Source organism: Furipterus horrens, unplaced genomic scaffold (assembly GCF_987537825.1).
Source record: "Furipterus horrens unplaced genomic scaffold, mFurHor1.1.pri manual_scaffold_17, whole genome shotgun sequence".
NCBI lineage: Eukaryota > Metazoa > Chordata > Mammalia > Chiroptera > Furipteridae > Furipterus > Furipterus horrens.
This window is the reverse complement of record NW_028327187.1, coordinates 35,461,506-35,484,778: the sequence shown is the minus strand read 5'-3', so window position 1 is coordinate 35,484,778 and position 23,273 is coordinate 35,461,506. Positions and strand designations below refer to the sequence as shown.

At 42.4% G+C, this 23,273-nt stretch overlaps 1 protein-coding gene across 2 annotated transcripts in view; it reads left to right on the top strand.

The window, feature by feature from the left end:
- The first annotated feature begins 3,103 nt into the window (after window positions 1–3,103).
- Window positions 3,104–23,273, top strand: part of GRIA3 (glutamate ionotropic receptor AMPA type subunit 3) — a 520,351-nt gene continuing 500,181 nt past the window's right edge. For both annotated transcript variants that reach the window (XM_090265357.1, XM_090265359.1), the window contains exons 1-2: window positions 3,104–3,269; window positions 4,431–4,589. In XM_090265357.1, the coding sequence (XP_090121483.1) occupies window positions 3,161–3,269; window positions 4,431–4,589 (268 nt within the window). In that variant the 5' untranslated portion in view covers window positions 3,104–3,160. The remainder of the gene's footprint in view (window positions 3,270–4,430; window positions 4,590–23,273) is intronic.

Genomic DNA, 23,273 nt, shown 5'->3' with positions numbered 1-23,273 from the left:
ACATGATCTTCTCCCTACGCCAGCTGCAGGAGAAGTGTCACGAGCAGCATAAACCACTCTACCTCGCCTTTATCGACCTCACGAAGGCGTTTGATCTGGTCAGTCGAAGCGGACTCCTCAGCTTGCTACGGAAGATTGGCTGTCCACCACATCTGCTTGCTGTGGTCATGTCCTTTCACGACAACATGCACAGCACGGTGTCCTACAACGGCGCAACCTCTGAGGCCTTCCCAGTCAGCAGCGGAGTAAAGCAGGGCTGTGTCCTCGCGCCTACGCTGTTCGGAATCTTCTTCTCCATGCTCCTCCAATACGCCTTTAAGGACTGCAGCGAGGGTGTCTTCATTCACACCAGATCCGATGGCAAGCTCTACAACCTGGCCCGTCTACGAGCCAAGACCAAAGTCAAAGAGGTGCTCATCCGTGAGATGCTCTTCGCCAACGACGCAGCCTTAACATCACACTCCGAAGAGGGACTCCAGCAGTTAGTCACTTGCCTTTCCCACGCATGCAAGGAGTTCGGACTAGCCATCAGCCTGACGAAGACGAATGTTATGGCTCAAGGCACGGGGACTGCCCCATGCATCACCATCGACGGATACACCCTGGAGGTTGTCAACGATTTCACTTACCTCGGGTCCACCATCTCGAGCTCTCTGTCAGTCGACTTGGAGGTCAATCGGAGAATCGCCAGGGCAGCCACAGTTATGGCCAAACTGAACCGGCGAGCGTGGAACAATTCCAGCCTCACTGAGAAAACCAGACTGCGCATCTACCAAGCCTGCGTACTCAGCACGCTCCTCTATGGCAGCGAGACGTGGACCACCTACGCAAGGCACGAAAGGAAACTCAACAGCTTCCACATGAGGTGCCTGCGACGCGTCCTGCATGTCGCCTGGCAGGATAAGGTCCCCAACACTGAGGTGCTGAAGCAAGCCAACATGAGCAGTTTGCATGCAGTTCTTAGTGAGAGACACCTCAGGTGGCTCGGCCATGTCAAAAGAATGGATGCAGGCCGTATTTCCAAAGACCTCCTCTACGGCGAGCTAGCACAAGGCCAGAGGATGACAGGGCGCCCAAAACTGCAGTTCAAAGACATCTGCAAAAAGGACATGACACAATGCTCCATCAATCTCAACACATGGGAAGTTCAAGCAGACGACTGCCTAGCCTGGAGGCTCGCGGTCAGGCAAGGTACGTCACGCGCAGAGGCTGCGCGCAACGAGGAGGCGGTCCAGAAAAGATCGAGGCGGAAGCAGCGTCCACAGCAGCAACAACAGCCATCTGCCTTCACCTGTAACAAGTGCGGCAGGGATTGTCACTCCCGAGTCGGACTGCACAGCCATTCTCGGTGGTGCAGATAGACTCTCAAGAAGCTACGCCATCGTCTCTCGAGACGGACGGCTGCCGACGACGACGACGACGAGTATGCTTTAATTATGTTCAGTTTGTAACAATGAAAATACACCCTGCATATCAGATATTTATATTACGACTCCTAACAGTAGTAAAATTACGGTTATGAAGTGGCAACGAAAATAACTTTATGGTTGAGGGTCACCACAACATGAGGAACTGTATTAAAGGGTCGTGGCATTAGGAAGGTTGGGAACCACTGTTTTAGAGGGACCTACCACCGAACTGAGATCCAGCTTCACTGCCTGACTTGGGAGGTTATTTCCTCCCCTAGAGCTCAGAGTGAAAGAAGAGTGAGGGAGAATTAATAACCTCTGGAGTGATTAGTCAGAGGCTTAAGCTGTTATGTCTGTAGGCAACACCAAGGGAACAAGGCAGCTAAAGACAGTTTCCTTAATCTTAACTTTGAATCCCCAGCCCATCCCAGCTAATTCCCACATCTCTCTCCTACTTCAACAGTGAAACTGAGCGTCCTTTTCATTAACCTTTTAGTTACTGCCTCTAGGCGGTAACCAAAGCAGTCAGCCCCACACAGTCTATCACTGTCCCCTCCTCTCAAGTCTGGCTCTGCACTTGGGAAGGCGGAGGTACTTACTGGCCTCCCAAACCTGTGAGGGTTGAGAGGTTGTTCACTGGCCCTTGAATCTGTGCTGTAAAAAATTGAGCGGTAGGGACCGGGCATGCGCAGCACCTTCGGGAGCATTGTGATGGGGACTGCTTCTGTGAGTCTCTACAAAGACTCCTGAGTAACCGCTACCAGGCCGCCAGACTCCCTTTTTTAAGACAGACATACAAACGCAGAGACAATGCAGCTTTTCTTTCTTCCTTTCTTTTTTAAAGGGCCAGTTGCAGCTTGAAAGGCTGGTCCATGTGAGGACTAGTGTATTTCTATTGATGCCATCTCCCGTGTTGACAAACGCCAGCGCCAAGGCTTTGCAGTCCGGGGCTGCAGTTTGCAGTAGAGCGGCGTGCGGCTTTAATTCCACGTCAGATCAACTTTGATCGATATCCCCCTACCGGCCCAATTGGAAGAGCCCAATTCACAAGCGCTGAGCCTTTTCGCTCTTCCCTTCTTTTTCCCTCTCTTTAGACCCACCATCTTCTGGGCGAGAAAAGTCTCAGATTTTCTTCATAATTTCTTTCTTTTTCGTTTGATTTTTGTTTTTCGGTATTTTCTCTTTTTTGTTTTGTTCTGTGCTTTAGGTCTCTCTGTCTCTGTCTCTCTCTCTTGTCTGTCTCTGTCTCTCTCCTCAGTGACAGGGAAAAAGATCGCTCTGGCTAACGGAGCTTGCAGCCAGTGAACCCGCCTTCTAGATTGGTGTGAAGACAGAAGTGAGGTGGGGGGCGGGGAGGGGGTGTGAGAGAGTCTGAGAGAGAGAGAAACGGAGAGGAGAGAGGAGAGGAGAGGAGAGGAGAGGAGAGGAGAAGAGAGGAGGAGAGGAGAGGAGAGGAGAGGAGAGGAGAGGAGAGGAGAGGAGAGGAGGGGAGAGGAGAGGAGGGGAGGGGAGGGGAGAGGAGGGGAGGGGAGGGGAGGGGAGGGGAGGGGAGGGGAGGGAGAGGAGAGGAGAGAGAGGAGAGGACAGAAGAGAGGAGAGAAGAGGAGAGGAGGAGGAGTGTAGGGGGGAAAGGAAGAGTGAGCGAGAGCGAGTTGAAGGGAGGGGGTGTAAGAGCCAGCGAATTCTTTTTCTTTTTCTGTTATTATTTTGACGACTCCGGAGTTGCGCCCGTGCTTCGTTTTAGGCGTAGCATGGCTAGGCAGAAGAAAATGGGGCAAAGCATGCTCCAGGCGGTCTTCTTTTTAGTCCTGGGGCTTTTGGGTTATTCTCACGGAGGATTCCCCAACACCATCAGCATAGGTAAGCGCGAGCGAGCCAGCCTTTCGGGCCAGGCTCTCCTACACGCGAGACCACTGTCCTGGCGTGGCTACTGCAGCCGCGGGTCCCAGTCCTGCAATGCCTGCGGAGGGGACGGGGGACGGGGACCGGGCAGGAACCTCGGGGATCTGAGCCCCCAGAAACCTAGCCAGTCTGGGGAGTGTCGGGCACAGGAGAGGAGTCTCCTGGGGCTGGGGGACAGCGGACTGCCAGGTTTTCTGAGATGTGGGGAGCAAGGTACGCATGCAGGAAGCTGGGAGGCTGCAAAGGGACGAAGAGTCGCGGCTTTTCCGCTCGCTGCTTTGGACTTTGCCATCGCTTGTGTGCCGCCGCTGGAAGTTGTCCCATGGTGATGCCGCCCGCCTGGCCGCGCCAAGGCGCGTAACCCGGCCCAGGGCACCCCATCCCGCGTCTGCGGTTCCCCCCAGACAGTCTAATTCTGGGGGAAGTGGAAGCTCACTCTGGATGCCCCAGATCTGGGCAGCAACCGGGGTCAGGGTGGGTGGCAGATGGGATGAGAGGCGGGGGTGAGACGAGGAGCTGGGTGAGGAAGCGCGAAGTCACGCAGACCACGAATTCATGAATTGCCGCTGCGTCTGTCTGGAGCCTGGTTCCCGGACGCTGGGAGTGCTCTCGCTTTGGTCTGTATTTACAAGTCGAGAAGTTAAAATTGTTTTCATTATTGAGCCAAACCCTATATTGTCATGGCGGGGGGGGGGCTATCTGGAACGGGGCACCAGGTCAAATGCAATTGTTTTTCTTCCCAACCTTCCCCTTGGCGCCAGGAAAAGATGAACCAGTTTGTGAAGATGTGCGTGGGGGTGGGGTAGGCAATTTAGAGGAAGCTGCTGCCTAAGAAATAGCCAAGTCCCACTCTTGGTTCCACCGTCCCTACCCCAAAGCAGTCTCCTCTTCCCTCTTTCCCCGTTCTCCTTTCCCCCTTCTCTTCAGCCTCTCCTTCTCTTCAATCTAGAGGAAAACCAGGTTTCTCGGCAAACATTTGAGTTCGCAAGAGTCTCAAAAGACACACAGGTTGAAAATCAATCATCGTGCACCCCATACCATCGAGAGGGATCTCATATATGCAGTGCTCTCAAATTTCTAACCCGACACAAGCCAAATCTCGATTCCCTTTGCTTATAGGTGGACTTTTCATGAGAAACACGGTGCAGGAGCACAGCGCTTTCCGCTTTGCCGTGCAGTTATACAACACCAACCAGAACACCACCGAGAAACCCTTCCATTTGAATTACCACGTAGATCACTTGGATTCTTCCAATAGTTTTTCTGTGACTAATGCTTGTAAGTAGATCTGCTTTTCCTCCTTCTGGGACCTTGGGGACCTCACTTGCATTTTGTGGGACTTGGGATCTGCATATGTGCTGGAGAGGGGTGGTCGCCTCAGTAGATATTTTAGGGGCTCTAGTCAATCCAGGTTTCATGCAGCATAAACCAACTCTGGAGGATCCTGCCAAGGGAGGGACCTACAGCAGTGCAAAAACTCTGTCATGCATAATGTTTGATGCAAAAGTTTCATTTTCCTTCCTGCTAAACCCGCAATTCCTCCCCCACACCTTTTTTTTTAACTGAAAAAAGAAAAAGGAAAGAAAAAATAGCATGGTTGTTCAGGGAAATTTCTTCAGATGGGATTTAAAAAAGAAGCCTCTTGATTGAGTCAATTCAGGATGTACATTACTTGACTGTTAAATCTGGTGCCTGCCTGTAGAAATGAGCTGAATGTGACAATTGCCAAATAGATAGGAGCCAAATATGAGAAATTCTGCACACAAGTGACCTTGAAGGACAGATCAGGCTTGGTTCCCTTGCCTCTTTCTGTCCTAGAACATCACCTTTCTTACCTGGAGAGCTCTGATAGGAACTGATAAGAATACAAACTGATTACAAGTGATGAACACCTGGCAAATTGAGGGGAAGGGAGAAGACAGTGCTGAGGTGACTATTTAGAAAGGTGCTTCTGTTTTGTCTCCCCTACTGTTGTTCACCCCTCTCATTGATAAGGACAACACAGTTCTTAACTTAGAGCAAAAGGTGGAGAGGGGAGCCTTGCAACAGGCAAACTATCAAAAAGGAGTAATTTCATTAGCCCCAAAGCCATTTCTGAAATACCTAGTTGTGACATGGTGATTGTTCCTCTGGAAAGGGGACATTTTGAAAAGTAAAACCAAGGGAACTCAAATGATAGCCTGTTGGACACAAGTGTTTCTTGAATAGAATGTTTTATGTGAAAGACTGATCATTTTTTATCTAAGCTTATTGTACTAAAACTTTTCACAACAATAAGGCTGATAATGGCATAAATATGTTTTGCTTTTATGTCTTGTGTAGTTTGGTTTTTTTTTTCTGGCTTTTATTCAAGGGAGAAGTTATATTTGTGGTCGGTTGTGTGAGATTTTATATATGACTGAATTCAAATTTTTCTGCCTCAAGGGATATGTGGTTTCCAAGAACTATTGAAAGAGTCTACAAGAGCACTGGTTCCTTGGATTTTAAGACTTAGATCAAGAGGATGGGGATGAAGTCCTTTGCAAGAAATGTGACAGTATTAGCTTTAAGAAAATTTTAGCTGAAGGCACAGATCCTTATATGAACATGTGCTGAGAAACTGTATTTTATATTCTTTTGCTTTCCAACATTGACAAAAATAGGAACTTATTAATTCCAGCTAAGTGTGAAAGTTACAAAATGTCTGTCTATACTTTGCATCTTATTTCAGTAATCCCAGCCTGTCTCTACATCACTTACAACACAAGCTGATTCTTAATCCTGAAGCACTGTGATCTTGTCAAGAGGTTGAAGCTCAAATGCAGTTTCCTAATTATCAATTAAAACCAAATACATGAAACTATTAGGATTTATTATTATGAATAACAAATAATATTTCAACTCACTCTAGAGCCTTTCCGCTGATGAGGACTGGAATAAGAATGCCAACTGACTTCTCAGAAATGATTGATTTCTGAGGTTTTTAGTTCTGTTTTTATGGTCAAATCAGATTGACATCAGCCAGCTCAGGGCCATTTGAACTCTACTCAAGGAGCAATCAGGAAATGATCATTGCCATGTGAAAAGCTCAGGTTTGAAAACAAGAAATACGTCATCCATTTGATGCTGAGTTGCCTTAATACCTTATCTCTCAGGGCAAGAAAAGGAAATTGGTCAGCCCCACCCACCCACCCACACGCACCCTAAATCCACAGCACTTCTGCTAACAAGCTTACAAGGCTTGGTTATGGTTTTGGGTTTGAAAATGTGGGATAAGAGGTGTGGTTGGCTAGGTAACAAGAAAGACAAAAGAAAAGGGTGACCTTGCCCTTAGTTATGCCAAATATATACATATGCACAAACTGACACACTCGGGAAATATGCAGAAACCAGTGATGTGTACCAAGCCTCCTGTTGCACTCCCAGTCTTTACAGTGCAGAAGACAGAGAAGAAAAGCTGTTATCTTCTCTGGTCCCCAAAACAGTCCTCTCTGAATGTCACAATCATTGAATGGGGGCCAGATCTCAATGCTGTCTGCCGGCAGCTGCTGCCTAGAAACTAAGTATGACAAAGACGACTAGTACAATCACAGTCTGATAGTCTCTGAATGCAGAAAATGATCATTTAACAGGGCCAGGAAAGCGCTGGAAGTGTATCTCATATCTCTCTGGGCCTTAGTTGTTGTTGTTGTTGTTGTTTTTATGGAGGTGAAGATCACATATTTCAGGTATCAGAATGCAATACTAGTTCAGTACTGGAGCCTGGCAGGTGACCCCAGGATCCATTCTTCCAATTGATTGCACTATTTCTCAGAGAAAAGGACCCCTAGATATTTTAGCCTGCCCTCCTCTTTGGAGACCTAGGTAGAATTTGAGAAAATCCCAGTTAAGCTGAAATCTGGTCACCCACCTCCCCTATCTAATTCAATGTGAAATAAGATGGCAAAAAGTAAAGAAACTTTCCCCTGTTCCCATTCAGAATTCTTAGTTGCAGCTTCTTCTAGAACTAAAATTGATTTCTTCTCATGATTTTTCCTATGCCCTCAATTCTGAAACAGGCACAGACTTTTGAGGGCATAGTTATGTGGGTAAACAAATATTCAAAGAATAAACAAAGCGTAATGCCTTTTGTGTGTCCCTGCTCTCCCTCTGAATCCTCTCCTCCAATGTACTCTGAAGGCTTCCTTGCAAGGAATCTCAGGCATCAGTTATTTAAAGACTCTTCTTCACCAGCAACTTTTTTCTTTCACAAATCCTGAGAGGTTTGCTTAAGACAGACTCCAACTTCATTGTGTCTTAAGAAGCCAATTAAAAGCCTCTGGTTTTGAAAGGTGGTTCATTTGGGATCTCAGCTTGGAGGTGAATTGAAGTTTATCAAAGAGACTCATCTAACTTGGAGCCCATGTTCCTATTTCATAGGGATTAATTGAGTTTGCTGCCATACTTTTCAATTTGGTGAGATAATCCCAGAAAGAAGGGTGGTGTGATTAATATGATTTCAGGATACATACATTCATACACACACAGACAGCCAAACACATAAAATTAGTATATATGAAAAGAGATGTACACACATTTTAGGTTACATGTCTGTTCTTTAAAAAAACAGATTTGATCATCTAGGACTTTGAAAGATGTGAAAACACCAAGGGACTGCTGAGTCCCATTGGTGTGGCTTGGGCGCCCTGGTTCCTCAGGAAATGCCTCCTATTCCCTTGAAGTTCCCTTCTGTGTCTTGCTGCTGTACACTTGTAGTGCACTCCACACTACATCACCCCAGCCTCTGCAGTGTCAGCTCATTAGCACACAGATCTCATATTCCCTCTCCGCACTGTCATTGCAAAAATTGCTGTTGTACACCTTTACAGCCAACAAATGTGCTCGTGGATTACGCAATGTTTGCAAGAAGCAAGGAAAAGGCAAATGTAACCTTAAAGGTTATTCACCACGGAATTGTGCTCTAAACTCATTGGCTTAAATAAAAATCTGTTGATGGAGGCCCAAGTAATAGTGGGGCTAACAGTGAGACTTCACTAGGCAAAATCCCTTTTGCTGGCTAAATCTAACTCATCAGCTGCATGTTTTTATTTTATTATGTTTTCTGAGCCATTTGAAATATTCCTACTAACTGAGAGCACGCTTTTATAACTGAGCACATTTTGCTACCAAGTGTACTTAGCCAAGACAGGTTTCTGTCTCTTGCCCACCGAGTCACAATCTAATTACCTAATTATTCTAATTGTCAGGATCTATTTAACTGTTTAGGTCCATTTGGGAAGGAAATGTCTCTCCTGATCCTATTTGCTGCTCTTCGGTGGGATTTGTTTTGTTTTTGTGTTTGTTCTTTTCATCTAATCTTAGGAACCAGGGTGAAGGTGCACAATATCAAACAGATCTTCACATACTAACCAACGTCGGCTGCTTCAGCTCCACCTCCCACCCCTACTCCCCCATTGCTGCGCCCTTGCTACTCTCCCTCTCTCCTCTGTCCTCTGGCCAGGCTTCAATAAAGCTCACTGGTTTGGCTCACTTCTCAGGCTGTCTGGCCAGCTGGCTTAGCCCACGGAAGCAGGAAGAGATCGCCTCAGTGGTGTCAGTCAAAAATTTAAGTCACCTTCTCACAAGGTTTATTATGAGTTTTTTTAATCTACTTTTTATGTGGAGAGGAGGGGGGACAGTGATGCTGTTCATTTGGGCCATAAAAATAGATGGCAATCAGCAGGTTGTAAAGGTGAGCTCTCAGCATGGTATATTACCTCCTCACAAGGCAGCTTCCTGTTGATCTTCTAAAGGGGATGGGGGAGACAGGAAGGGTTTGAGGGGAAGGAACAAAGAAAACTATTTTGTTCTCTATGATGCTTACTGCAAAATGAGCCAAGTATTTTTTTCTCAGCAATTTCAACTTTTTCCTTAAAATGAGACTAGTTTTTCATATCCCTTACTTCTGCCTTCATCAGAGGTTGTTTCCTTAATGCTGCATTTCCCTCCATAACCCCCAAGATTGAATGGGAATAATGGGGACTGGTTGAGATATTTATTATATGTTTTTGGCTTCTGATATATTTTTAAATTTCATTATTATGGATACTCAGAGGTAATTGGCTGTTTTCATTTTAACAGATTGAAAAATAAATGAAGCTGCTGAAACATTGTTATTAGTCTTCCTTTGTGGATAAGAGATTTGTCATTTTTATACAGTTGGTTAAAGGATTATAAGAAAGAATGAATTTCAAAAGAGGGTCCGAGTTTTAGAAGATAGAATTCATAACTTTGGGGAAGGGTAATAACATAATTACTTAGATGACAACTTGAAACTTCTTAGATTGATACTGCATGTATATTTGAAGAAACTTTCATAAACTTTATATCTTTTCTGAAGATCAGTAAAATTATCTGCATACTTTACCTGGTTCATTTTTAAAATTCAAGCTTCGACTTTCTTCCTTTGGCTTTGATACTTTGGATCTAATTCGATGAAATGTCCACAGGAGGGTGCAATTAAAACTTTAGGTGGGGACAATTGGTAATCTTCTGCAGGAGTGGGAGTTACAGTTGCACAGTCACAAAAGGAGCCCCCTCTCTCTTCAAGAAATGTCTGGGCTCCAGGCTAAGAGCTACAGATTGTCTCAGCCTATGTATGGGATGAGCCTTAAGCTAGAGCAGCAGTCCCTAAAAGGGGTCAGTACTTAGCAAAAGGTTAACATGGACAGACTTTCCACTTCACACTTCTACCTCTTCTTTCTTGCTGCTATTTTCCCCTCCTGCTCTGTCTGTGCAGCTTATGCCCCTCTGCTGGCCTCTAACTGACTGGCCCCTGATTGTGGCATCACATCCACGATAAACCTATCTAAGGATTATTTCCTGTCCTGGACTTTTCCAGGCTTAATGCTTCTTCATCAGAATATCTTTGTTTCTGGTCCATTCTTCTCAAGGCATACATTCCACTCTGTGAGTGATAGGTTTGTTTTTTGTTTTTGTTTTTGTTTTCGTTTTAATCTAATACAGGAATCTAGCTGAAAGTGTGTGATAAGGGGGTTAATATATCTAACAAGGGCAAATTTTCTCTGGAAACCCTAATGCCTCAATTTTCAGGACAGATATTCAAATGAGGGTGTTTCTGGAGATGATGTACAGAGTGGATGTTCACTCTATCCAAATCAAAAGTCAAGTGGCTATAGTCATGGGAGACTTTACAGGCCAAAGTTAAAAGCTGCCTGCTGATGGTAGGTTTGGTCTAAGTACATCCAAGGCATAAGACAGGTGCACATTTACCATGTTGAACTTAAAAGCCTTTGGGGTAATTTGGAAAGTAATAAAAGTTCATAGGGATTCATTTTTTTAAGGAGGTAAATTTGTACAGCTTTTTGTATCTCAACCCTACCTCAATAAAGTGACTTAAAGAGTATAAATTTTTATGTGTAAACAACAACAGATTGTTGGAGAGTCTGAAGGTGTCTATGTGGGCACTGGCAGGAGATGCACTGGCATGGAAAAGAGGTCATAGAAGGTGGGGATATGTGGTGGGGAAGCTGAATCTCAAACTGGGTTTCCTTTCCCTGTGATGACATATGGAATACAATGATTACAAGGCAACATCCCACCTCACAGATGCTTAAAGGTAGCTCTGGAGAGACTTGGAAGCCTAGCCAAGTAGTGTTTTCTCCAATTGCCTCCATTATCTCAAGTGTACACTTGGCTTCCTTCCTTCTCAATGGAAATAACCACAATACTCAGCTGGATTTCTATTTGAGCATTGGTCAGAGAGGTAAGTGTTTACATCTCTCAGTTTAGATCTGCCTTCTCAGTTCTTAACTGCCACTGGCTTCTTTAGCAATTGTCCTCAACAGGACATTCATTTGTCCTTATCTGGAAGAGGCACAGGAGCAAGGATAAGGATGCATAGAGGAAACATAGCTGGTAATGACCCCTTAACCCTATGGAACACAAATCAGTTTAGAGCAGCACATCTCAGCCTTTCATGTGCACAACGACCACTTGGGGATCTTGTTAAAATGAAACTTCTGATTCAATAGAACGGTGAGGGGGTCTAAGAATTTGTATTCCTACCAATCTCCTGGATGATACCAATGCTGCTGATACTCAGACCACACGTGAGTAAGTACAGTCCAGAGCAGAGATACCGTGACTACCAAAGAAAATGGCTTTCCCTGACAAGCTTTTACACACATTCTTGCTTTCCATAGAAGGTTCTGTAAGAGATATTTGGCTCATTCTGACTCAAGGATGTCTACTTTATTCCCAGCAACATTTTTCCCACTTCAGCCATGTATGTAGGTAGCATGATTAGATGTCTGATGAGAGCATCTACTTAGAGTTGTTTTTGTAGGGATTTAAAATGAAGACTGGAAGACAGCCTGAGAGGGGAGGTAGCTTGTGAGGCAGGATGACAGTATCTTGGCTTCTTGCCACACCCTAAAGTGTCCCTTTTAGAAACAACCTGCCCAAGAAAGCTAAGGTTGGCATGTGGTTTCAACTGCCTTTCCACTTTGCTTCTCTGGGTCAAGGCATGCCATAAGGAGGCATATATCATCTGCTCCTCAGCTGTCTGTCTTCATTAAAACAGGGTTTGGAAACAAAGAGTACAGCAAAACCCGAATTCTGTCTGGCTCCCTAAGAGCCAAAGAAATTGACTCCATTCTCGAGGCTGTGCCAGACACTCACTGTGAGGTAGAGGGGAGGGAAAAGAAGTAATATCAGTTTTCAATATATCTGAGCTGGGACTGTTCCAGCGACATCATTAAGAGCTTACACAGCATCAGCTGAGGAATGCCAAATGGCAACTTATCACTCAAAATGTTGCCCTCCCATCAGTCTGCCATTAGTTTAAAATTCCACAGATTCTTTTATTTGTGTTACTACTGCACTGAAGTTCTGTGCTAAAAGCAAGCATGCTATCTGGAAGGGAATGAGTTAAAGTCTTATCAGCTAACTTCCAGAAGAATTCTTCCATCAGGTAACTACCTTACAGGATCCTCACAGAAGGCTTTCCAAGACAGGTGAGTGACTCAGGACAAGACATCTGCCCAAGGCAATGTGGCACCAAATCAATGATGGGCATTCAGGGGGCACTGGGAGACTCCTGAAGATGAGGAAGAGTGCTTCAAACACACTTCACCTATTTTGCAACATATGGCCTTAATGGATAAATTATGGTAGTTTATTGACTAAGATTTTAGTTGCTTTTGACCCTTCAAGTCAACCCTCCTTATGTAATGGGTCTGTTGCCTCTAACGGGCATGGTAATTCGCTGCAAATGAACCTCAGACTCTGGATTCCCCACAATTATTGTGGAATATTTTCAGAAGTAAAATAATTTTATGATGAGGGTGGTGAGGATGTTTAAAATTAATCTTTATTGCATTTTTTCCATTACCATTTAGTCCCTTTATACCCCGCTCCCTCCACAGCAATGTGGTGAGTATTTTTTAACCTTTAAAAAATGTTGCAGTCAAAAATAGTTCCCTTTCAATTATCCATGATTGGCTAATCTACCTTGCCAATTATTCATTGCAACCAGGGCCCTCATCGTTGCAGCTGTCCAAAAAGCGATCAGGCTCCCAGCAATAGATGAGACAGAAATGGATCAGGCCCCAGCTCACAGAGGAGTGATTCAGTGGATGTGGACATGGGTCTGTGTGGGCGAACACATTTGTAAACTTAAGGTACGAATAACGTTGACAGCCAGAACCTGTAACAGATTCTCAAATATTCTTATATCTCATTGTTATTTCCAAAGCTAATTTTTGGTTAGTTTAAAACAGTGTTTCTTGAATTGTACCACTTGCATCAGGATCACCAAAGATGCTTATCAAACAACAAATTCTTACCTCACACTCTATATGTATGATATCTTAAAATGAGAATACACCTTTTTAACAAGCTCCATGGGTAATTATAATGCACACTATTTGGGAATTACTAGTTTCATAAGCCTTGGTATTGCAAACAGAGATATATGGATTCAGACTGAATATTTGTTGAGAATCTACTAAGCACTAGGCATTGTACAAGACATTCATATGTTACTTCTATAAGTAAGTGAAATGCTGTTGGCCATGCAAACATTAATGAGTTTGGCTCTCAGATTAGAAATCCAAGACTTGAAAGAAATAAGAGACTAGTTTTAAGTCATAGTCTCTGAAGTAAACAAAGCAAAAATGCTCTTTGACATGGTAATTAGAAATAAAGAAAATATTTTCCTTTTGACAATGCTTCTTCCCTTCTTTGCTTGTTAGCTAATAATTGGTCCTTAGCCATGCTAAAACTAGATGTGATGGCAAATGCCAACCCAGTTATTAAAAGTATATGTATTTTAATCCATTTATAAAGCATTTAGTGATGCAATCAGTTCCTGCAGCATTCATTGTTCCATTTTTGCTATCAACAAATTTAAAACCAGGGGTGAAGTAATAATAATAATAATACCATTCTTTGAACCCATACCACATAGAAGATACTGTACATGCCTAATCTCATAGAATCACCACAACATCACTAGAAAATAGTCACTCTCTTCCCCATTTTATAAAAAAAAAATCAAAGTTGGCTCAAAATATATATAAGCAATTAGCTCAAGGTAACATAGCTGGCTAATTAGTGAAACCAGGATTTTATATGAGACCTTCTTGCCTGGACTCAATTTCAACTGGGGTTGAAATGGAAAATGATTACAGGAGCCACATGGATCACATAAATATGGGAATTGGTCCAGGTATGGAGTAGTAGGGCCTGTGGCCATGTCCTTACTGGAAGACATTCACATTCAACTTCTCTTAAACCGTTGTGGGACAAGCAAAACATTTACAACAGAACTTGGGGTGGTGGGAGGTGGTACGTGCAAGTTTCTGCTCTCTAAACTACACTACCCACTTTCTTCTGGCAGCTAAGTTAGTGGTTGAGGGATGCTTAGTTAACTGGTAGTTATAATTACTGGGAACAAGAGAGAGAAGAACTCTTCTTAATCAAAATCTTATTTGACTCTCTTAGTCTGTCATCAAGGCACCTCACTATGGCAGAACCTTCTCTCCTCTGTGCACATACTTATGGTCATACATACATTGTATATCCAGTGGCTTTTCATGGTTGAGTGCCAGTTCAATTCTGACTAACCTTCCCCCAGGTAATGCTGAGGCCTGCAGCAAGGTCAGAATGCCGGCTGGCACAGGGTCATTACGGAGTGCTCAGCAGGTTAGAAGCGGTAATTCTAGGGCATGCTATAGGGGAAACTGCTTATATTCTGGTACATGCAAATCCCAGGCACACAACTGGGAGGCTGCTGGGTCAAGTAAGGTTTTGCCAACACTCACTTACGGTAGGAGCATCCCATACACCCCTAATAAATAGGCTCACCAATGTTGGACTGGGATCCAAAACAGTTATCTAAAGCTATAAACTGAACTTAAGCTAATTTGATCATTCATAATTATTGTGTATGTTTAGTTGGATATCAGTAGCCTACCATAGTTAAGAGTAAGGGCTATAGGTCTTCTCCCCATAACCTCACTATCAGATATTAAAGTAAACCTCAAGCAAAATTCTGTTTCTCATTAAAATAATGGCAAGCAGGCATAAAATAATTGGATAGCCTGTTCTGTAGGCTTAGTCAAGTTCAGCTCCCTTTCCTTTTAGGTGCTCCAGTAGCGCCTTGCATGAAGTTACACTTGAGGCAGACAAAACAGTACTCTAATGGCAGGATGCGGCTAACCAAGAATACTTATTAGTGGCTGACCATGTGGTTATTTACAAATTAAGCCTAGAGTACCATTTCTAAGGGATAACACTATAGATCTTATTAGATACTTATATCTTCTTTCTAGTTTGGAAACACCTCTACTATATTTCTAGCCAATCCACTTATGTTGAATTCTACTGATTTCACCAATGAAAAATTGAATGTTAATTAACAAAGCCCTTGTTGTTCATTAGAGAGAAAGATACCTGAAGTGCTGGTAGAACCACTTCTTGATTATATTTTCTAATTGTTAGATAACCACTCCTGAACTATGGAATTCCCAGTTAGAGTAAATGACCATCCCAATTTATGTAAAGTCATAAAGTAAATAACAGGAAATATAACATTTGAGGTACCATGTTTCTTATGGCCTTGGGAAGCTGTAGGGGGTTTAGGGACCTAGTGGAATTAGCAATGAAGCAGAAATGAGGAGATCTGGGCTCCAGCCTCAACTCTGCCACCAACTGCCTAGATGACCTTGGATAAGTCACTGGTTCTTTGGTTCTAGTTTTTATCATTTATAAAATGCAGATGTTCTGGATGGTCTCTGAGGAAGCTTCCATTTTTGACATGTTATCATTAACTATTGTCCAATTCTTACTACCCCCTCTTCTAGTGACTGTCTCACTTTATTTCTTACTAGAGAAAATTCATCCAAAGTGAAGCCCCTCAAATTTCTTTTCTACATCTAGAAATTTCTCTTCATATTCATCTATTTTCTTTATAAGACAAATAAAAATATTGAATCCTTGAAACCAGTAGAAAGTACTTCTTGCTCACATGTTAACTCTTCCACTTACTAGATGTGAGACCTTAGAGCAAGTTATTTAAATTCATTGTGCATCAAATTTCCTAATTATGAAGTGAGGATATTAATAGTCCTTACCTCATAAGGCTGTTGAGAGTTTTAAATGAGATAATTCACAAATCCACGTGAAATACTTAGAATGATGCCTGGCACATATTGCATATTATTATTATCAACATAATCATTAGCTTAAAATCTTCTGAGCTTTTTGTCCTAAAAACAGAAACCTAGTTTCAGTTGCAAAGTAAAATCTCTTGTCACTTTAGGGACCAAATTTCCTTCCTGAATAGCTGCCCTCTGAGCATTTCTGCAGTCTTAAGCTCTTCGCCAAACCCAAGACAATTTTTTCTGCCAGGAAAACCATCATAGCATTTTTTAAAAAATACCAGCCCACCACCCTGACATCCTACATCTTTCACTCATATATCCAAATTTGGTCACTCCTTCTGCCTCCTGTAAGTGATAGCTACTCAGATACTCTGTGGTCAAGGAAATCAGAGATGCATTCTTCTGAATAATCTAAGGACTACAGGTTCCAGGGAAGACCTAGAGTTTTCTTTATGAAACAACTGTCTTCATCTCTAATTCCATCTGCTTCTAATCACAATATGAGTGATTGTTTCTGTTCTTTTGTGACAATACATTATCTAAATAGTACAGAAATAGTTCCCCTGACTTCCAAAAAGCCCAGGAGGCACCCACATGTCTCAGTTCACTTAGAAAAAAACACGTCGGGCAACCACCCAGGGGACTGGCTCTGCAGCCACGGCTCTAGACCATTTCTTAGAAATGGGGCTGTCACTGCAGGACACAAGGAAAAGCAGCAAGGACCTGCTCCAGGCCTTCCTAGGGAATGCCCCTTCATTTCCTTGGGTATTACACATCCATTAGTGAGTGAGGTTTCTCCATGGGGCCAGTAGTCAAGATGCCAGGGGACTGAGAAGAGAGACACTCAATACTACCCATTTTTTCTCTAAAAAAGGTAATGTCCTGGCACATACACATTGCATATATCTTCTCTTGGTCCTTCCCAGTTCCTGGTGACACTTAGCATGTGATAATTCTTTTATCCACTTTCCATCCAGATGATGGCAGCTCGACAGAGCCCATTTCTGGCACATCTCTGAGTCTAGCTAATCCTTTAACTAAATATCACAGGTCTTTCAAGAATTCAGTCTGCTTAGTACAAAAGTTACTAAGGGTGTCCTTTGACCTCCTGGTTCCAACTCTCACTGTTCCTCTTTATTCTTTCTACTGCCTGTAGATCTACAGAACATGAGGAGAAAACAATGAGGGAAGTTAAGCTTCCCACTGGGTAAATAGACCTGGGGCTGCCTAGCTCTTTATACGCTCACTCCTGGCCCTTAGGGTTTGCACCTAACTCTGGAGTAAGGGTTTGCTGTTTGACCCTTGCCTAGTAGAAGACTGTTTCTTCCATTTATTTTGGGAGCAACTAGAGGCAAAAGAATGGCTCCAAATTGGACTGCCTGCATTTGAATCTTGGCTCTTTCTTACTAGCTATATGACCTTGGGCAAATTACTTAACTTAATTAAGCTTCAGTTTCCTCACTTGTGAAATGAAGGTGAACATAACAGTAACTGCCCTATGAAATTATTGTGAAGAGTAAATGAGATTATCCATGTAAAATATTTACTATGATGCCTGGCATATAATAAATGTTCAATAAATTGTAGCTATTATTAACAGAGTACCACGGTGATTGGTAAGTGGAGTAGAACTAGTCAAAACCAAACAGATCATTCCCATCTATGACTATCCTTAAAGCCCTCCAAACTAATTTGTATTGTCTGTGAATGTGTAGCTGGAACAGGGTTAGATGGGATCATGTTTGAATATACTCACAATGCTGCTTCAGGCATAAGGGATTTGCTTTGGGGCAAAGCAAATGAGAAAGAAAGAATTTACTTGATCCCCCTCAAAGCCAGGGCACACACACTAGTAGGTTTAAGCATGCCATCACTGAGTGGAATTGTCTAGAAGGACACAATCTCTTCTGACTTTTAATCTGAACTAGATATGTTTGAAATAAAATAAAGCAGCATGAATAGTAATATGAGAACCTTGGCACCTTCCTTGGCTTGAAGGAAAGAACAACTTTTCATCAAATGTGAAGTCTATTTTAATGTGGTTGAAAGTGGGAAAGTGGAAAAGTGGGTCCTGAAATCTTCACTTAGATGTGGGAAAATGTGGTGCCAGTTGAGCTCTCACAGCCATGATTTTTCTGAGTTATTTTAATTAAGGGTGATGTGTGGATAGAAGTTTAGAGCATATCAGTTCGACTGGATGAATTTTCTTCTTTTGATGTTGCCTAAGTAAGACCAAAAATAGCAAAGGAAAAAGATACGTAAAAGGTTAAAAGATAAATTTTGCTAATGTGATTTTCCAGCATTTCAGTCCCCATTTCTCTCCAGAGCAAAGGTTAACTAGCCAATTCCACAAGCACAGACTCACTAGAAAGGATCCTCCTGAGGACTACTAAGCAACACAATCTTTTTGCTACCCTCTCTCCCTTTGTATTCCAGAGATGATTTATCAGCATACTGTCTCTAGTAGGCCCAAACCTAGGTGAAGACTGAAAGAAATTTTTTTCTTCATATTCCTTATTCCACTTGTATCACCTCTTCTTCTCATTTCCTATCCAAGGCCACTGCTACATTGTCTCATTGGATCACTGAATTTTTTCTCTCTGATGAGGAAATAGGAACAGAGAGGCTAAGTGACTTGCCCAAGGTCTCACAGCTATTAGACAGCTGAGCTGAGATAATAAATGTAGATCCTCTCAGCATAATATTCCTTTTTTTAACTTCCAGTGATACACAATAATGTTATATATGAAAATAATAACAGTCCTCTCTTTTTTAAAAATAGGTGGCTGAGAGGAAGAATAAATCCACAGCAAGTGAATTAGCAATGCAGTAAAGCATGAGTTTCAGGGGCCGTGGTTAATGATATCTTCCATTTAGTGCTCCCAATGTTAACCTGTCTTTTTGCTATCCTCTGATTTTATAGTCAGGAATGAGCAAAACAAAGTTTTGAAGTGCTAGTATAGATCACACTGTTGGAGATAGATCAAGTAATTCTAATCAAACTACCTCGTTTTGTGGATGAGGAAAGTGAGGCTAAGAAAGAAGAGATTTGCCAAAGGTGATGCATCTCCCTAGTGACAGAAACAAGATGAGAATCTAGACTGCAAGATTCCCAGAATGGGGTCTTTTACACTATGTTTTGTAACTTTACCAGCACCATGTTGTACCGAAGCAGCACCACAGGTTTTATTACCATTGCTGATATCTTCTTTTCTTCTAATTCTTTCATATATATAAGTCATCTAGTCATATTAACCCAACTAGATTCTTTAAATGTAGGACATTTTTTAATTATTAAAGAAATTAAAGTGTAAAATTATTCATGCCAATTGTTAAAAATAAACTTCAAAATATAGATGAGAAAAATTATCCAACTGCAGTAAAAATCACCCAAAATTGGGTTTTACCATATGCACAGATTTGTATCCTGTTCTTGGAAAATTTTATTTTTAATGCCTATAAATTGTTGTATCATGTAATGTCATTTTATGACATATATGCCATGATTTTTATAACCATTACTTAATTTTATGCATTTAAGTGGATTTCCAAATCACTGAACTTCACAATTATGCCTCAACATTCTGTAATATCTGCAACCTGGCACAGGTGTGAACACACAGTAAATAGTAATAAATACTTGCTGAGTTATTCGTTCCCTTGACCTTTGTAGAATCATCATTATTCCTCCACTAGATCAGACAACCAAACTGAGAACTTGACCTTCTGTCTTCCTTAAGGTACATGTTATATAACTTGAGATAGGTAGTATAGCAATGGTATACCTATCCCCTTCTAGTAGCATAGCCATGCGTGAGGAACTTAACCCCTCAAAGCCTCAGTTATTCTGTCTGACAAGTGTGGTAAATAATAGTGCTTACTTCATAAGGTTGTGGTAAAAAATAAATGATAAAATATGTGGAAAGTGGTTGGTATATAGTGAGCACTCAACAAATATTAGTTGCCATTATTAATATAATATCTGTTAAAAGGATAAAGCACCAGACTTGGAGTCAGAATACCTGGATTCTTGTTCCATATCTGCAATTACCTAGCACTTTGACCTGTGAGTTATTTTACTTGCCTAGTTCTTAATTTCTTCATCTGTGAAATGGTAATAATAATGCCTGAGCTATGTACCTTATAGGAATTTTATGAAGATAAAATGAGAGAATGAATATGAAGGTGCTTTGAAAACTATGAAGGCAAGTATGATTGTTAAGTATGTTAAGTTAGATGTAATATGATTGCCATAAGTAGTACTGGAGATTCAGAAGGTGTAGGAGACAAGGCTGAATGTACTGAGCCTGGAAAAATGTTCCTAAATTTAAACCACTTGTATTAGAAATATAGACTATTGTAGACAGAAGGGACCTTAGAGATCAGATAATCCAGCCCAACATCTTAATGTTATAAGAACAGAGATTTCAGAGGGTAGATAGTGTGAAGTCACAGATCCAGTCACAGAAATGGTACTAGAACTCAGGTCTCCAGATATCCTGAGCAGAGTCCTAAGGCAATCACTGCAGAAGAAGAAATCTAGTTATTTATGGACTCCATGTATGTAGGAACTGATTAGTTGGGGTTTTAGTGCAAGGACACAGCATGTATAGCATAGCTCTACTGTATTTTTAAAATACCAACCTCATTCCAGTTAAGGGAGAATAAGGGTTCAGGAAGGTGATGAGGTCGGGGGGGGTCTTAGTCAGATGGGGTGAGTGTCTTCAGACTTGGCCAGATTTCCAAGGGATTTCTGCTGTCCCCAGAATGACTGCTGTAGCAGATGGCCTTTTTTATTGTTAATATTTATCTTTGCCATCAGTCTTCAGTTGTGTGTTTTGGGAAAACTTGGTAAAGCAGATGAAATTGCCAGTTGCTTAAAAATACAATTGCCAATTGTTTGAATGAAGTCAATTGATTACAGCCAGAGGACTATTCATTTTACCCTGGCATGCATACAGCCCACATCAAGGAAGAGCTGCATCACTGATGACAGCTAAGATATCGCTGTATCCCCTGAATTATATTCCTCCAGGTACTTGGTGAATATATGTGTTGGATACTTTCATCTTTACACTATTTTAGCTGAGATGAGAGAACATAAACACTTCCATCTGACAACCCTTTCAAGTTCAACACCACAGAAGGTTATTTAAAAAGAAATAAGAAAGGAGTTTTTCAGTAGCAAGCTCCAAAGGTGACTAAAAATGCCATCCAACAAGGCAGCCTATTAAGAAATGTAGTGTGAAATGTGTTAATACGATAAACCCAAATGAGGTCTCACTATTCTTAGCTCCAGAATTTTGGCTGCCTTCCTTAGCTGCCACTGTGGCCTGGACAGAGTCTATCAAGGTTCACCCCATACCCCAATGCTGAAGTGTCCCCCTTTCTCTCTTCAGCTGGAGGAGAACCTATTGCCAGAAGCAGCTCACCCTCACCTTGTCCTCTGCACAGCTCCTGCAGAGAGGACCTTCCTGCCTTGGCCAGGAAGCACGGCGGGGTGGGGAAGTGGGGAGAAAGAAGTTAGTTCTCTATCATGCCGCAGAGTTCACCGGCTGCTACACCTAAAATGTTCACCAGGTGAGGGCCAGCCAAAGTAAGGCCTCTTATGTCTGAAGTGGTTATAGTCTGAAATCAGCAAGATGGATTAGAAGGTGAAATGATCTTGTTCACCAAGCCTTATTATGCTAAAACAAGGAGCTCCCCTTGGAAGTTGGAAGGAACAAATTTCAGGCAAGTCAAACGCAGGTCTACTTTATAGAGTGGGAAGTAAACAGATGGAACCTCAGCTCAAAGCTGGTGCCAGCTGAAAATATAAATACAGTCAGAAAAGATTCAATACATTTATGCTGTTTGGGGACATCTTTCATCTCTGAGCTCAAAAGCAGTAAGGACAACCAGATCCTCTGACAGCCTCAGTAAATGAGTCCTGAAAACATGGACTCAGAATTGTAATTTTTTTTGTATTCCAATTAAGCAAGAAAAAAAGAGGTGATATTTAGGATTGGTTGGCTCAAACTAAGTTGCTAAAATCTGTAGTTTGTTCAGAGTTAATTCTTCCACAAATATGAGAGGCAATATGTTATAGAAGAAAAATCCCTTGCCCTCACCCTGACACTACTAACCAGCTATGTGACTTAATGCCCCTCTTTACACCTCACCTTTTCCCATTTGTAAAATAAGGACATTAGACTAGGTGACCCCAAAGGTCCTTTCTAGCTTCAAATGTTTAATTCAGATTATATCATAAGGTTCTCTTGGAGAGTTTTGGGGGGCCTCTGCATCTTTTCTTGCCCCCCTCCTGCCTGAGGAGCTCAGGGCTTTCAGTATGCTCAGAAGATGCCCCAGACTTTACCAAGATACCTTACTCAAGACAGGCTTCCACAGCAGAGGCCCGTGCTCTGGAATTTATATCTCATGGCCTATTTTCCCATTCTCTAAACTCCCAATTGTCTTGTGAGGAGGCAAACTGGTTCTATAGCACGGTTTGTTTGTTTTTTCAGTGCAGGAGGCATGTTTGGGTTCCAAATATTAGAAGCAGTGTTGTATGGGCTTTAAAGCTAGCGCTGACCTGAGTTAGAACACTGATCCTGCAATTTCCAGCTGAGTGACCTTCAGCAAGTTACCTAAACACTCAGTGCTTCAGTTTCCTCATCTATGGAATAGCAGTCACAATTCTGCATCCTTCTGGAGTGATTGTCAATATTAAGCGAGAGAATTTATGTCAAAGCCTCAGCACAATGCTGGGCACATTGTAATGATGCCCCCAGTGGACATACTTCTTCGCTCTACTAAATAGATGTTGAGCTAAAAATCAAAACCAGTAAATCAATCAAGTTAATAATCAAGACTATAACTTTTAAGTAGTGAAAAATTGTTAAGCTTCTCAGAGTACTTGTGTTTTGGTCCCTATAATGGCATATTTATAATTTAATAGGGTCATTCTGGAAACTGCACAAGTCAACAAGAGAGCTATTTCTGGTGGCATTTGGGTTAGCCTCTAAATCATACTACTTAGATGGATGTTCTTTTCACCTCCCTGCAGAGCCAGTCCCACCAGTGGGAATCCTACAGGGAGGCTGACAAAGAGGGAGGATCCAAAAGGTGACTCCTTGGTGTGACTTATCCACTCACAGTGCTGAACAGAATGTCACGTTTCTAGTTTAAGGTGTAAAGTTAAACAGTGAGGTGAGAAAAAGGCCACTAAAGTTGCCAGTATTTCCTCCCTTCTTGGGTTCTCACTGCACACGATGGAAGAAGAATGAAGAGAGAGGCTCAGCCTGAGTATGTGCAGCTGGAACATGGCAGGTGGAAC